Source organism: Erythrolamprus reginae, chromosome 7 (assembly GCF_031021105.1).
Source record: "Erythrolamprus reginae isolate rEryReg1 chromosome 7, rEryReg1.hap1, whole genome shotgun sequence".
Lineage (NCBI taxonomy): Eukaryota > Metazoa > Chordata > Lepidosauria > Squamata > Dipsadidae > Erythrolamprus > Erythrolamprus reginae.
In genome coordinates, this window is record NC_091956.1 from 44,590,735 (window position 1) to 44,606,260 (window position 15,526).

General features: G+C 43.6%; 1 protein-coding gene across 10 annotated transcripts in view; it reads left to right on the plus strand.

The window, feature by feature from the left end:
• Window positions 1-15,526, plus strand: part of LOC139170349 (polypeptide N-acetylgalactosaminyltransferase-like 6) — a 306,275-nt gene that overhangs the window by 236,928 nt on the left and 53,821 nt on the right. For all 10 annotated transcript variants that reach the window (XM_070757439.1, XM_070757437.1, XM_070757438.1 and 7 more), the window contains one exon: window positions 6,200-6,421. In XM_070757439.1, the coding sequence (XP_070613540.1) occupies window positions 6,200-6,421 (222 nt within the window). The remainder of the gene's footprint in view (window positions 1-6,199; window positions 6,422-15,526) is intronic.

Genomic DNA, 15,526 nt, shown 5'->3' on the forward strand with positions numbered 1-15,526 from the left:
AGAGAAAAAAAGAAAAAATTTTTTTAGTTCAAGTTAATATAGAAAGAGACAGGGGGGTTGGGGGACTGCCAAACAAAGGGGAGGAAGAAATAAAGTTTAGCAATTCATTTCTATCAAATAAAAGTTAAAAAGTTAAAAAGTAGAAATAATAGTAAAAGAGTGCTTCAAGTATTATCCAAGGGGTCTCAAAATCTTCTTCTCATAATTAGGATAGAACAATTCAGTCTTGTTATTATTTAAAATGAATCAAAGTCCAAATTAAAAATGAGTCACTGTCCAAATTCTAATTAGTATTCCAAGTTCAATTTCAAGTGCACCTAAGAGTTCTTTATTGTCCAATTAAAAGAAAAAATGAAATAAAACATAATCCAAATTAAGAGTATATCAGTATCCAAGATCCTTAAAGTTCATAAAATATTTCAAATCCAGTAACAAATAGCTAAAGAGTCTTTATTGTCCCGTTAAAAAATAAAAAAAAAATTATATCCAATTGATTAGAGTCAAATATTCTGTGTTGTAATCCCAATATAAAAATCAAATAAAATCCCAAAAAGTTCTAATCAATGTTCAATTCTATCAGAAAAAGAAGGGAGAAAAAAGAAAATATAAACTATAATCCAAATTTTAAAATGGCTTCTGATATTTTAAAATACTTTTAAAAAGGAAGGAAAAAATGGTTCAATACATCCATAGTCAATGCTTTGTTCTTCATGAAATATTAATCCTCCATCTTGAATGTTATTTCCTTATTACTGCTGCTGCAAGCTCAGACACCAGACAAACTCCACGTAAGAAGTAAAAAAATCAATAGTTTTAAATTCATTTGCCAAAATATAGTTCAATTGATCAAAGTAGTTATCCTCTCGGTTTCAATATATTGGGTAAACCTTCCAGGAATAAAGTTGTAAACAAATTTAAGACAATTTCAGGCTGAGGTTCTGATTTATAGTCTCTATGGTTCTGATTTATAGTCTCTATGGTTGTGTGAGCTATAACTATTCCAGCTTCTTTAAATCCACTCACACCGGCAAGATTCTTGCTTTCTTCTTCGCCTTAATTACTTTCAATATATAGCGATTTTATTTATGGGGATAAAAGTCACTTTACCTTCTTTCTTCTTTCTTCTCTGTTGGTTCAAACATTCAGTTCGACTTCTCGAGTTTTTTTTCTTTGTTCTTCTTCTCGTGTGCTGTGGTCACTGTGGCCGAGCGCCGGCTGCTACCGGCCCTTGGATCTTTGCTCCTGGCGCTGCGCGGCAGTCCTACACCCCAGGGGCATCGGCGGGTACTCCCTTGATGTCCAGAGGCCCCCTGTTCTGGATCGGACCCTCCGGGTCTGATCGGATTGCTACGGTGCAACCGCCAGGGCAAAAACAGAGGTCTGTTGACGGAGCTCCGTCTCCAGCCTCCCGACGCAGCTCGGCTGCCACCGGAAGTCCCCGGGTTTCTGCATTTCTCAACTGTGCCATTTTGTTCCTGTGGGCATAGCCACCCATTCATCCATCCAAGGCAAAGGAAGTAAAAGACTTTTTTTTTTGCAGTTTCCCTGAATCTTTGGGTTTCTGCATTACTCAAACTGTGCCATTTTGTTCCTGTGGGCAGTCACCTAGCCATTCATCCAAGGCAAAGAAAGTAAAAGACTTGTGTGGGCAGGGGGCAGTTCTATTCCCAAATGACAGTTTTCAAGTGTGCCATTTTGTTCCTGTGGACATAGCCACCTAGCCATCCATCCAAGGCAAAGAAAGTAAAAGACTTTTTTTTGCAGTTACCCTGAATCTTTGGCTTTCTGCATTTCTCAATTGTGCCATATTGTTCCTGTGGGCATAGCCTCCTAGTCATCCATCCAAGGCAAAGAAAGTAAAATACATTTTTTTTGCAGTTTCCCTGAATCTTTGGGTTTCTGCATTTCTCAACTGTGCCATTTTGTTCCTGTGGGCATAGCCACCTAGCCATCCATCCAAGGCAAAGAAAGTAAAAGACTTTTTGAGGGCTTGTCTCGCTGCATCTTCTGGCTGCCACTGAAAGGGGAACCAAACTTGCATAGTTCTGGCACGTGCAGAATTTTGTTTGAAAAATAAATTGTGGGAAAGATTCATGTAGCAGTGATAGATCTAGGCAGTCCAGAGTTTAAAAGGGGCCGGTCAGTCTTGCATTGCTGCTACTGACCTCTGGGTCAACAATAGACTTGTCCTACATGCAGATTGGGTTGAAAAGGTTAATGTAGAAGTGATAAATCAGGGCTTTCCAGTAATTAAAACGGGGCGGTCAGTCTTGTATTGCTGCTACTGACCTCTGGCACTTGTAATTTTGGGTCAACCACAGGGCCACTTCCTTTCTCTTCATTTCCTTTTTCTATCTAATAAAAAGCCACTAGTGCTCTCTGTCAATTTAATTTTGGGTCAAACACGGGGCAACTTCCTTTCTCTGCATCTCCTTTTTCTGCCTAATACAAGGGCTCTACTGCTGTCTGGGCATTTAATTTTTACAGGGCATTTATTTTTCCAATTCTAGGTCCACCTGAATACTGCACCTTCTTCTGTTCCCAATTTTCTTGGGCCAGTGTCACTGCAGGGCTTCAACCATGAAGAAAGCTGCAAAATAGGGCCGTGGCCATGGTGCTGCTACTAATGGTGGTGATGGAGCTGGTGCTGCAGGGGCAGGGAGAGGGCGTGTAACATCTGCGCCTCGAACCCCTATCTGTGGTGCAAACAGGTGTCTGGGTTTGGGGCCTATATTGGCTGGTCCAAAAACTGCTTCCAGAGTGGTGATGCAAGAAGAAGTTGGCGATAATATGGCACGCAGCGGTATGAGTTCCATGGTATTGCCTTCTACACACTCCACCTCAGCTGCAAGTTCAGAGCCCTCGTCATCACCCCCCTTCAAAGCAGCAAGGCCGTCTCAGCCAGAAGCAGCGGAGTCTTCCCAGGGGTGTCATCTTGGGAAAAGCTGAGATATCCACGTTTATTTTTATGGAAATATTTGAGTGTGTTCTGGGTTTGAATCCTGTCAATGGTATAACTGCGCAGCTGGCCATGAAAAAAAAATTTTTTTTGGCACAGATGGTTTCTGAGAGCCTAAATGCATGTTCCTTCCCAGGGATGTCACCTAGGGAAAAGCTGAGATATCCAGGTTTATTTTTATGGAAATATTTGAGTGGGTTCTGGGTTCAAATCCTGTCAATTGTATAACTGCGCAGCTGGCCATGAAAAAAAATATTTTTGGCACAGATGGTTTCTGAGAGTCTAAATGCATGTTCCTTCCCAGGCAAATTGCACCAGGCAAATTGGGTTCGGGTTTGGCGAACTTACCCAAACTCCGCTGCCAAGTTCGGCCGAACCCGCCGAACCCAAACTTTGTTTGGTTTGCCCAACACTAATCTTGAGAGAAAAGTTCCTCCCTTAAGAGATCTTTAAGTCTAATGTCATCCTTACCCATAAGAAGGCATCAATGGTAAAATTCCAAAATCTTTTGTCAAGAAAACTTCAGGGACTAATTCTGGCAAGCATCAGGAGTCAATTGACTCAAATACATGCATGTGTATATAAACAAATAAACAAATAAATCCTTACATATGCTGTTTCTTCCCTTAATCTCTGCTACTTGTTTACTTTGACCCATCCCTGGAGGGTCACTTTCTTTAATCAATGCATCTATCTGGAAAGCTCTTGCTACACACTCTTTGCATCAATGTTTTTAATTATTTCTAAACTCTAATTGCAGGCCAAGTTTGCAGGAACAAGAACGTTCAAATATCAGCTTTTTTAATGGAACTCATTTTGCATAATATAAGCCACCAATGTGTCCCTATGGACAATACCCATTGGTCAAAATTAAAACCAGGAAAAGAAAGATGAAAGTGAGAGTTTAATTAACTGAGTCTCTGAAAAGACAAACAATTTTTTTTAATTCAGAATATTTTTTTAAATGGTAAAGGTAAATGGAGCTTCAAAGACATGTATTGTGAATCAGTTGAATAATTAATCTAAAGTTTAACAATTTTCTGTCTGCAAACAATGCAGGAAAATCAACTACATTTTTCTTTTACTAAGTAACAAGTGAAAGTTAGTATTCTATTGAAATTGAGTTTTTACTGTTATTTGGTTAATTAAAGCCCTTTCAGTAATTTCAGTAAGAATGATGTTGTTTAAGAAGCTATCATTCTTTGATTAAAAACTATTTGCTAATGCATAGCCATCTATATCTGGTTAAGAGAATTATGTTCTAGGGCACTGATGGCGAACCTATAGCACGGGTGCCACATGTGGCACACGGAGCCATATCTGCTGGCACATGAGCCATTGCCCTAGCTCAGCTCCAACGTGTATGTGTGTTGATTTTTGGCTCACACAGAGGCTCTGGGAGGGCGTTTTTGGCTTCCTGACAGCCTCCACAGGGCATAGGGGAGGGCATTTTTATCCTCCCCCAGCTCCAGGAAAGCCTTTGGAGACTGGGGAGGGTGAAACACGAACGTACTGGATACACCAGAAGTTGGGAAACAGGCAGTTTCCAGCCTCTAGAGCAGTGTTTCCCAACCTTTTTTGAGCCGCGGCACAGTATTCACATTTACAAAATCCTGGGGAACATTGGGGGGGGGGGGGTGTTTTAAAAAAAGTTTGGACAAAAAAATATCTCTCTTCCTCCCTTTCGCTCTATTTCTCTCTCTCTCCCTCTTTCTCTCTCTCCCTTCCATCCTCTTTCTTTCCCCCTCTCTCTCCATCTCTCTTTGTTTCTCCCTTCCTTCCTCTCTTTTTCTCCCTCCTTCTCTCTCCCTCCTTCCCTCCCTCTATGTCTTTCCCTCACCCTCCTTCCCCCCTCTTTCTCTCTCTCTCTTGCTTTCTCTCTCTCTCTTGCTGTCTTTTTCTCTCCCTCTCTCTCTCCCTCTCTCTTTCTCTCTCTTGCTATCACTCTTTTGCTTTCTCTCTTTCTCTCCCCCTCTCTCCCTCTTTCTCTCTCTCCCTCTCTTGCTATCTCTTTCTCTCTCTTTCTCTCCCCCCTCTCTCCCTCTCTTTCTCTCTCTCCCTCTCTTGCTATCTCTTTCTCTCCCCCTCTCTCCCTCTCTTGCTCTCTTTCTCTCCCCCCTCTCTTCCTCTCTTTCTCTCTCTCCCTCTCTTGCTATCTCTTTCCCTCTTTCTCTCCCCCCTCTCTCCCTCTCTTTCTCTCTCTCCCTCTCTTGCTATCTCTTTCTCTCTCTTTCTATCCCCCCTCTCCCTCTCTCTCTCTTTCTCTCTCTCCCTCTCTTGCTATCTCTTTCTCTCTCTTTCTCTCCCCCCTCTCTCTTTCTCTCAGCAGCGGCATTGGGCGGAGCTCCGGAATGGAGGCACCGACCGGCGGCGGCTGGACATTTTGCTGTAGCCATGGGGCGACGGCAGGGTGATCAGCTGTGAGGCGGAGCTCCGGAAGGGAGGCACAGACGGCGGCGGCTAAACGTGTTGCTAGACGCCGTACATATCTAGCGCTGGGCATGGACGTGGGGCTGCGTCCATGCCCAGCGCTAGATATGTACGGCGTCTAGCAACACGTTTAGCCGCCGCCGTCTGTGCCTCCCTTCCGGAGCTCCGCCTCACAGCTGATCACCCTGCCGTCGCCCCATGGCTACAGCAAAATGTCCAGCCGCCGCCGGTCGGTGCCTCCATTCCGGAGCTCCGCTCACAGCTGGCCATCCCATACTGCCCGCTGCCGCCGCCATCACCCTCCCGCTGTGCGCCGCCCTCCCGCTGCTGCTGCCCTCCCACCAAGCCCCAAAGCTCACCCGCTGCCATCACCAGGGAAACTCCAGCCGGGCGGGGCGCTGCAGCTGCTGGAAAATTTGGAAGGCGCAAAGAAGGAAGCTCAGCTTCCAGTCTCACGACTTTTTGCTCTTCGCAAAAAGTTGCGAGACCAGAAGCTGAGCTTATTTCTTCGCGGCACACCTGACCATGTCTCGCGGCACACCAGTGTGCCGCGGCACACCGGTTGGGAAACACTGCTCTAGAGGGTCTCTGGGGGGCGGGGAAAGCTGTTTCCGTTCTCCCCAGGCATTGAATTATGGGTGTGGGCACACAATAGCATGCATGCACACTCTCTTGGCACCCAAGGAAAAAAAGGTTAGCCATCACTGTTCTAGTGTCTATCAAATATAACAACAATCACTTTGAAGAAAGATCTTTCTTCATGAAAACAATGCAGAAAATCAACTAGGTCTCTTACTTTTTGCTGTTCAGAACCTGAAACGTGTGGCAGAAACTTGGATGGATGAGTTTGCTGAATATGTTTATCAGAGGCGACCTGAATACAGACATCTTTCCACTGGCGATATTTCAGCCCAGAAGGAGCTTCGCAAGCATCTCAAGTGCAAGGATTTCAAGTGGTTTATGGCTGCAGTGGCCTGGGATGTCCCCAAATATTTTCCACCAGTGGAACCACCACCTGCTTCCTGGGGAGAGGTGAGGAACATAATTAAAGCCAGGAGTCAGCCTAATTTCATTTTTATTCAGAATAGCCAGATACAGCTATGCATTTTCAGCAAAGCTATTATGACTATGGTACAGATTTCACAAAATCAGCTTTAACCTTTATGGTCAGTGACTAAGCCACTGGAACTACCTTAGAATCAATTATTCACCGGCAAGACTGTTTCATTTCTTCCATCATCATTTATCTGTACATATACAAAAAATGTATTTCCCTCATTAATTTTTTGCCCTATTTGACATTTTAAGAAAAATATCTTTACAAAATGCCAGGCATAATATTCACATTTAAAATAAATAAATTGCACCCAACTCTTCTTCAGAATATAGTACAGTGGAAAGGGTGATGTGTCAGTCTAATTTTCTCTTTTGAAGATTAAGCATAAACTTCAGTTCAGATTTGTCTTCCGTTTGGGTAAATATACTTGTGTGTGCATACTAAATTTGGTGGTACAGTTTTCTGTTATTGCTTTTGCTCATATTAAGTCAAAATATAATTGCTTGGGTCAATCTAAACAAATTCCAAGTGATGTTTTGAAGTATTTGATCTTCTTGATCTATTTGCTGCTATGTTTTGTTACTAGTTTTCTGTTTCAGTCAATAACTAGAGTAGTTACAATTAGATTGTCAACAGGAGGTCTTTTTGTGTATTTGTTGCTATAGTTTTTCTTTGAATGCTCTCTCAAAAAACATGCCTAGATAAACTCATGGCCAAAATTAAGCCCAATACTTTCTAATCACAAACCAAATGAATTTGTGATTTTAAAAAGTGTGTATAAAAGATGCACAGCTTTCAATATGGACTAACCTGTGATTGTACCAACATAACACATATTGTATGTAGGGTTACAGTTCGCATAATAATGCAGCAGGACATGGAACATTGTCTTGATTACCTTATCTCAGCATAGACAAAGGGCCTCCAGATATCATATTGCTATGTTTTCTTTCTAGCACCTTTGAAAGTGGAATATTAAATGCAAGTATTATGGACATTTTCCTTTGTTGAACATAAATAATATTTTTTGAATAATTAGGAGTAGGAAAATAATTAATCCATGTGTATCCATTATATTTTCCATCTTTTTGCAAATATGAAACAATTTGTTGGATTTTTCCTGAAGCTTTATTGTTTCTTTGTTTTGACGGGCATTGTTACTGATTGGACTGAGAGACAGCAATAAGCCAAATCTGTAGTTATACCTTTTTTCACATGAGGATAAATATGTATCAATAGAGAGTGATTGGGCTATAGTTAGACCCAAAATAGTTTTGGACAGTATTTTACACTATTTTTGAAAGGAAAGTACAATGTATCTAGAAAGTTCCAGAGATTTTTAAGTAGTTGCATCTCGGACATCAACACCCTCAAAAATGTCCAAAGATACTTCACCAGAAGAACCCTTCACTCCTCCACTCGAAACAGAATACCCTACGAAAATAGACTAAGAGTATTGGGTCTAGAAAGCTTAGAACTACGATGCCTAAAACACGATCTAAATATTGCCCACAAGATCATATGCTGCAACGTCCTGCCTGTCAATGACTACTTCAGCTTCAACTGCAACAACACAAGAGCACGCAACAGATTCAAACTTAATGTTAACCGTTCCAAACTTGACTTTAAAAAATATGACTTTAACAATCAAGTTGTTGAAGCGTGGAACTCATTACCGAACTCAGTAGTGTCAACCCCTATCCCCCAACATTTTTCCCTTAGACTATCCACGATTGACCTCTCCAGGTTCCTAAGAGATCAGTAAGGGGCATATATAAGTGCACCCTTGTGCCTTTCGTCCCCTATCCAATTGTCTCTCCTTTATCTCATATATCTTTTCTTCCTTTCATATACAGTGATCCCCCGATTATCGTGAGGGTTCCGTTCCAAGACCCCTCGCGATAATCGATTTTTCGGGATGTAGTGGTGCGGAAGTAAAAACACCATCTGCGCATGCGCGCCCCTTTTTTCATGGCCGCGCATACGCAGATGGTGTTTTTACTTCTGCACCTGGGAAGACCCAGCAGCTGAGGAGTCGCCTGCCTGCCCGCTTGTCCACCACTTTTCAGCTTGTCCGCTGCTTGTCCGCTTGTCCGGCCGCTGCTTGTCCGGCCGCTGCTTGTCCGCCGCTTTTCCGCTTGTCCGGCCGCCGCTTTTCTTGTCCGGCCGCCGCTTGTCCGCCGCTTGTCCGGCCGCCGCTTGTCCGCCGCTCTGGGAGTTGAAGACCCAGGGAAGGTTCCTTCGGCCGCCCACCAGCTGATCTGCTCGGCAGCGCAGTAGCAGCGAGGAGCCGAAGATGGGGTTTCCCCGTTGCCCACGCAAAGGGGAAACCCCATCTTCGGCTCCTCGCTGCTACTGCGCTGCCGAGCAGATCAGCTGGTGGGCGGCCGAAGGAATCTTCCCTGGGTGCCGCCCGCCGCTCGAGAGCAAGAGGGGGAGAGATAGAGAAAGAGAGAGAAGGAAAGAAAGAGATGAGAGAGGGAGGAAGAGAGTGTGAGAGAGGAAGAAGCAAGATAGAGAAAGAGAGAGAGAAAGAAAGATGAGAAAGGAAGGGAGTGACGTCATCGGGTGGAAAAATCGCGATATAGCGTTTCGCAAAGATCGAGATCGCGAAACTCGGGGGATCACTGTATCTTCTCTATTTTTATATCTTTTCTTCTATCCTTTTCTTTATATATATACTACATGTCTATTCTTTTCAATATGTATTGTGTATTAGACAAATAAATAAATAAATGAATGAATAATAAATAAATATTACTGTTCCCTTTTATCCAATAGGACTGCTAGTCATGGTAGTATGAAATCAAGAGTTTGATATAATGATTAAGATGCTAGACTGGAAACCAGGAAACTAAATTCCAGTCTTCTGTTAGGCGTGAAATCCAAGTTAGGTGACTTGGAACCAATGACTTTCTCTCAGTCCACCCCACCCACCTCTGACAGCATTGGGGGGGAGATAAGAAGGAGGAGAATGATACATTCTGTCTTGAGTCATTAAGTTGAGTTGAATAAAATAAAGGATATTCATATAACATTAATAACACAGGACAAGAAAGTGTAGAAGTTACAATGAGTGAGCATCTTGCATTTCAAGTAGAGCTGTATAGATATATTTATTTATTTATTTATTTATTTATTTATTTATTTATTTAATTGGATTTATATGCCGCCCCTCTCTGAGGACTCGGGGCGGCTCACAGAATATATTAAAAAAGAACAGTAATATAATCCAATTAGTACTACAATATTAAAAACAATTAGAAAGAGAAAATTAACATAAAAAATTAACTTATTAACCAAACGTTCAGCAATCATACTTAAGGCATTCAGTGGTCAGTGATCTAAGAGTCCCAAGCCTGGCGGCAAAGATGAGTTTTTAAGCTCTTTCGGAAGGCAAGGAGGGAGGGGGCAGTGCGAATCTCTGGGGGGAGTTGATTCCAGAGGACCGGGGCTCCCACAGAGAAGGCTCTTCCCCTAGGTCCTGCCAACCGACATTGTTTGGTCGATGGGACCCTAAGGAGGCCAACTATGTGGACCTCACCGGTCGCTGAGATTCGTGCGGCAGAAGGCGGTCTCGGAGATAATCTGGTCCTTTGTCATGTAGAGCTTTATAGGTCATAACCAACACTTTGAATTGTGCCCGGAAACTGATCAGTAGCCAATGCAGTCTGCGAAGGACAATGCAGGACCGCTGGAGCTGGAGCGACACCACCTTCTCAACAACCTTCTCCATAAAGGAAAGGTTGGAGAGAGGACGACAGTTATTAAATATAGCTGGGTCCAGGGAAAGCTTCTTGAGGAGGGGGCGCACAAGTGCCTCCTTGTACAGAGCCGGAAAGGACCCCACCCTCAAAGAAACATTGGTAATCTCCTGGGCCCAGCTCTGTGTCACCTCCCTGCTGGCCGAGATCAGCCCGGAGGGACACGGGTCCAACAAGCAGGTGGCGGAACTCACAGCTCCAATGGCCTTGTCCACTTCATCAGGTATCACCAGGTCAAACTCGCTCCAAACAGATGGACTCTCTTTTCCTTCCTTCCCTTCTTTCTCTCTCTCCATCCCTCTTTCTTTCTTTCTTTCTTTCTTTTTTGCTCTCTTTCTCTCTCCCTCCTTCCCTTCCTCTATGTCTTTCTCTCTCTCTTGCTCTCTCTCTCTTGCTATCTCTTTCTAGCTTTTTTCTCTTTCTTGCTCTCTCTCTCTCTTTCACTGTCTCTTGCTATATGTCTCTTTCTTTCTCTTTGCCTCTCTGGCTATCTCTTTTTCTCTCTCTTTCTGTCTCTCTTGCTATGTCTCTCTTTCTTTCTTTCTTTCTCTTTCTCTCTCTCTCTGCCTCTCTTGCTAAGCCTCTCTTTCTCTCTTGCTATGTCTCTCTTTCTTTTTCTCTCTCTCTGCCTCTCTTGCTATGTCTCTTTCTCTCTCCCTCCTTCCCTTCCTCTATGTCTTTCACTCTCCCTTGCTCTCTCTCTCTCTCTTGCTATCTCTTTCTTGCTTTTTTCTCTCTTTCTTGCTCTCTCTCTCTCTTTCACTGTCTCTTGCTATATGTCTCTTTCTTTCTCTTTGCCTCTCTGGCTATCTCTCTTTCTTTCTCTCTCTTTCTTTCTCTCTCTCTGTCTCTCTTGCTATGTCTCTCTTTCTTTCTTTCTCTTTCTCTCTCTCTCTGCCTCTCTTGCTAAGCCTCTCTTTCTCTCTTGCTATGTCTCTCTTTCTTTTTCTCTCTCTCTGCCTCTCTTGCTATGTCTCTTTCTCTCTCTCTTTCTCTCTTTCTCTGCCTCTCTTGCTGTCTCTCTTTCTCGCTCTCTGCCTCTCTTATATGTCTTTCTTTCTCTCTCTCTCTCAGCTGACTGCAAGCGGGAGCCCTGACGGTGGCAGCTGCACGTGCTGCTGGACGCTGTGTATGCCAGGCCCGCAGCGCCAGCATGTATGGCGTCCAGCAGCACGTCCAACCGCCACCGTCAGGGCTCCCGCTTGCAGTCAGCTGAGAGAGAGAGAGCTCCCTCTCGCCACCGCCTGGAGCTCCCTCTTGCCGCCGCCATCTCCCCGCGACTGCTTATGGCCGCTGCAGCCGCCACCCCCCCCTCGCCGGGCCCCAAAGGACACTTGCCGCCGATGCCAGGGAAGCTCCAGCTGGGCGGGGCATTGCCGGTGCCTCCGACCTTGGACTCCCACTCGCAGCTGCCCCCCAGCTACTGCCTGATGCCGCGGTTTCTGGTGCTCTCCTGCTGGGCCCCCAAAAAAGGAAGGCAGAAAAAGGCGCGAAGATTGAAGGTCTCCTTCTTCCTGCCTTCCTTCTTTGGGGCCCAGCAGGAAAACCGCGGCATCGAGCAGGAGCCGGGGGACAGCTGAGAGTGGGAGCTCCTGGTCGGCACCGGCACCGCACCGCTCAGCTGGAGCTTCCCTAGGAGCTTTGCGGCACACCTGGCCGTGTCTCGCGGCACACTAATAGACAAATGACAGCTCAATATGATCTTTCCCATATGTATAATTTGTGTCACTTCTAAATTTAAAATGCCAAGGTATGCAAATTGCTTAAGTGTTTTGCCTGGCCGTGGGCCACCCAGAAATAAAGTAATTAATCAAACACACATATACACTCACAGGCTTATAAAAAGAAAGCAAAGAGGTTTTCTTTATATTCAGAAGGTCGCAAGCCTCGGTGTTTCAGAGCACTGTTAGTTTATGAATCCAAGAGGTCAGAGTTAATCACTCAAGTCAGCAGAGAAGCCTTTCTGGCTTACGTCAGCCACATAACTCACAGCTTGTATGTCAGAATGTCCAAAGGTATCCAAAGCAAACACGAAGTCACAATTCATCAAAGTCTTTCTCAAAAAACCTGAACGATAAACTCCCACACTGTCATCTGCAAAACCTTCCCTTTATCAAGGCTGCGGCAGCATCTTTAATTCTTAACACCTGTAACCTAGAATCTGTTTCTGCGTTTGCGCAGCTGCTCTTGGCATCCCATCATTCTCCTTACCTGGACATTGAGAATAAGATTATTCATTATGTCTTCCCCCTCTGACTCAGATGAAACCTTGGCTGGAAATCTGACTGGCTCCATTTCTCTCTCTGCCTCTCCACCCCCTTCCTCATTCCTTTCTCCTTCTGGTTCACTGTCTGATTCCTCCTCCAGCCAGACGGGTCTTCTGTGATCAGACGGCTTCAACTCCTCTGAGTCAAAAACAGCAGCTATAAGAGCTGGCCTGAAGCCAATCACAACATTAAGGAGTTATCATTGGGATAATATAGCTTTTTTCCGATGAGGAAAAATACTCATCAGTAGAGAGTGATATATGTGACTGATCAGGTAATTGTGTGATATAGTTTGAGGCTAAGAAAGTATTGACATAATTTTAAATGTTTAATTTGAAATAAATATATAGAGGCATGCACCCTTAGGTTTAAATTATACTTATCAACATTACATACTTAACTACATAATTGTGAATGAATTTATGAACAATGAATATATTAAATAATGGAAAGATAAAAGATGGACAGAATGATATTCATCCCTTATTAAACTTTTGTAGAATTCTATACTGCAGAATGGTAATTGTTGTGCAAACAGCTTTCTTTCAATCACTTCTTTAATTCCTCCCCCCCCCCCCCCCGAATATATGCACGAAAAGGCTGGTTTTTGACTATACAAATAGAGATGTTCATTCCTCCTTCAGGGACACTAATAGCTGTTTCTGTAACACAGGATAGTATATATCTTCATGTATCTCCCTGCATGGAATGCAGCTAAACTTGTGCTGGGATCAGTTTTAACAGTTTCTACTCTCCAATATATAAACTGCTAAAAAAAGGGGGGGGGGAATACTCAAATAAAACATCCTAGATCTGAATGAATGAAATATTCTCATTGAATACTTTGTTCTGTACAAAGCTGAATGTGCTGACAACAAAATCACACAAAAATCATCAATGGAAATCAAATTTATTAACCAATGGAGGCCTGGATTTGGAGTCACACACAAAATTAAAGTGGAAAATCACACTACAGGCTGATTCAACTTTGATGTAATATCCTTAAAACAAGTCAAAATGAGGCCCAATATTGTGTGTGGCCTCCATGTGCCTATATGACATCCCTATAACGCCTGGGCATGCTCCTGATGAAGTTGCAGATGGTCTCCTGAAGGATCTCCTCCCAGACCTGGACATGATGTCCCAGATGTGCTCAATTGGATTCAGGTCTGGGGAACGGGCGGGCCAGTCCATAGCTTCAATGCCTTCATCTTGCATGAATTGCTGACACACTCTAGCCACATGACATCTGGCATTTTCCTGCATTAGGAGGAACCCAGGGACAACCACAGCAGCATATGGTCTCACAAGAGGTCTGGAGATCTCATCTTAGTACCTAATGGCAGTCAGGCTACCTCGGGCGAGCACATGAAGGGTTGTGTGGCCCTACAAAGAAATGCCACCCCACACCATTACTGACCCACTGCCAAATCGGTCATGCTGAAGGATGGCCTGTCTCCTGGTAGTGCCACCAGCCTCCGGACACTACACTGACAAACACAGCAAACCTTCTTGCCACAGCTCTCATTGATGTGCCATCCTGGATGTACTGCATTAAGCCACTTGTGTGGGTTGTAGAGTCCGCCTCATGCTACCACAAGTATGAAAGCACAACCAACATTCAAAAGTGATCAAAACATCAGCCAGAAAGCATTGGTACTGAGATGTGGTCTGTGGTCCCCACCTGCAGAACCACTCCTTTATTGAGTGAGTCTTGATAATTGCCAATACTGTATTTTCCATCTGTTGTCTATTCCATTTGCACAACAGCATGTGAAATTGATTGTCAATCAGTGTTGCTTCCTAAGTGGACAGTTTGATTTCACTGAAGATTTATTTACTTGGAGTTATATTGTGTTGTTTAAGTGTTCCCTTTATTTTTTGAGCAGTGTATATATTAGGAAACATATTATACATGTTAGAGGAAAAATTGTAACCCAGTGTGTCAGGAAGAGAACAATCTCAGTGAAAAGAAGTTCAGCCACATAAACTAAATCTTTGCAGGGCCCTTAAATATTTTATTTTAAATGTGTGGATGAATACATGGATGCATGCACACACATATGTATGTATGTTTCTGAACAGAAATCGATGTGGTCATTGAGAAACAACGCAAACAAGGAGTTGCTCACTGTTAGTTGAAGAACTGAGATGTTGTGCAGTTCACAATGGGCAAATCCTTGTTCTCCTAGCAATTTCTAGTGTTATGTAAATGCAACAGTAACAAAGTCATACAGGAAGAGGTTATCATTGTAATGACCTGTAAGATGTGTGCTATACTTGTGTTCCTTCCATGGAGGACTCAAATTATACCTGCATCAAGTGCAAAGTGATCAGAGGATAAAGTGTCTCACCACTCTATTCACTCATCCATGAAAAGGAGGAATACCTCAAAAAGGCTGACGTCTGCATTCAAGTTAAACACAACAAGGAGGAAACAACTGCAAAGAAAAATGAAGCCTTAGAGTAGGGGTCCCCAAATCCCTGGGTTGCAGATTGAGATGTGGTGTGTAAGAAATCAGGCTGTCCAAGCAAGCGAAGTCTTAGCCACACTAACATGCAGGGCCGCCGATAGGGCAGTATTACCTGACCGGTACTGGCGTCACGGGCCCGGTGAAATTGAAAAATGAGGGGGGGCCGGCGAGAGTGCTAAGGAAGCTAATTGGATTCAGTTGCAAAATTGTTACAATCGGGAGCAGGCAAGAGCACAGATCAGCAAAAATGTCTAATTTTCTCTATTCTGCCTGAAGAGCTTCATAGCTGTTAAAGATGAAGTTTGGATCAGAGCTAATTTGGTATACATTTTGATTATGGTGTTAGGTTTTTTCCGAAATTGTTCCCTTCTAAGTGTGAGGAAAAGATGTGTTGCTTTGGAGTTGACATGTTTTTGGAGCCATCTCGCCATTTTAGATTCGAGAAGCAAACACCATCCTGGATTCGAGAAGCAAGCATTGTGGGAAATAGAAAGATTTGAATATGCAAAGGAGAAGCTGTGTAGAACTAAGGATTAAGGATTTTTCAAAAAACAAACAACTACATCATATTTTGA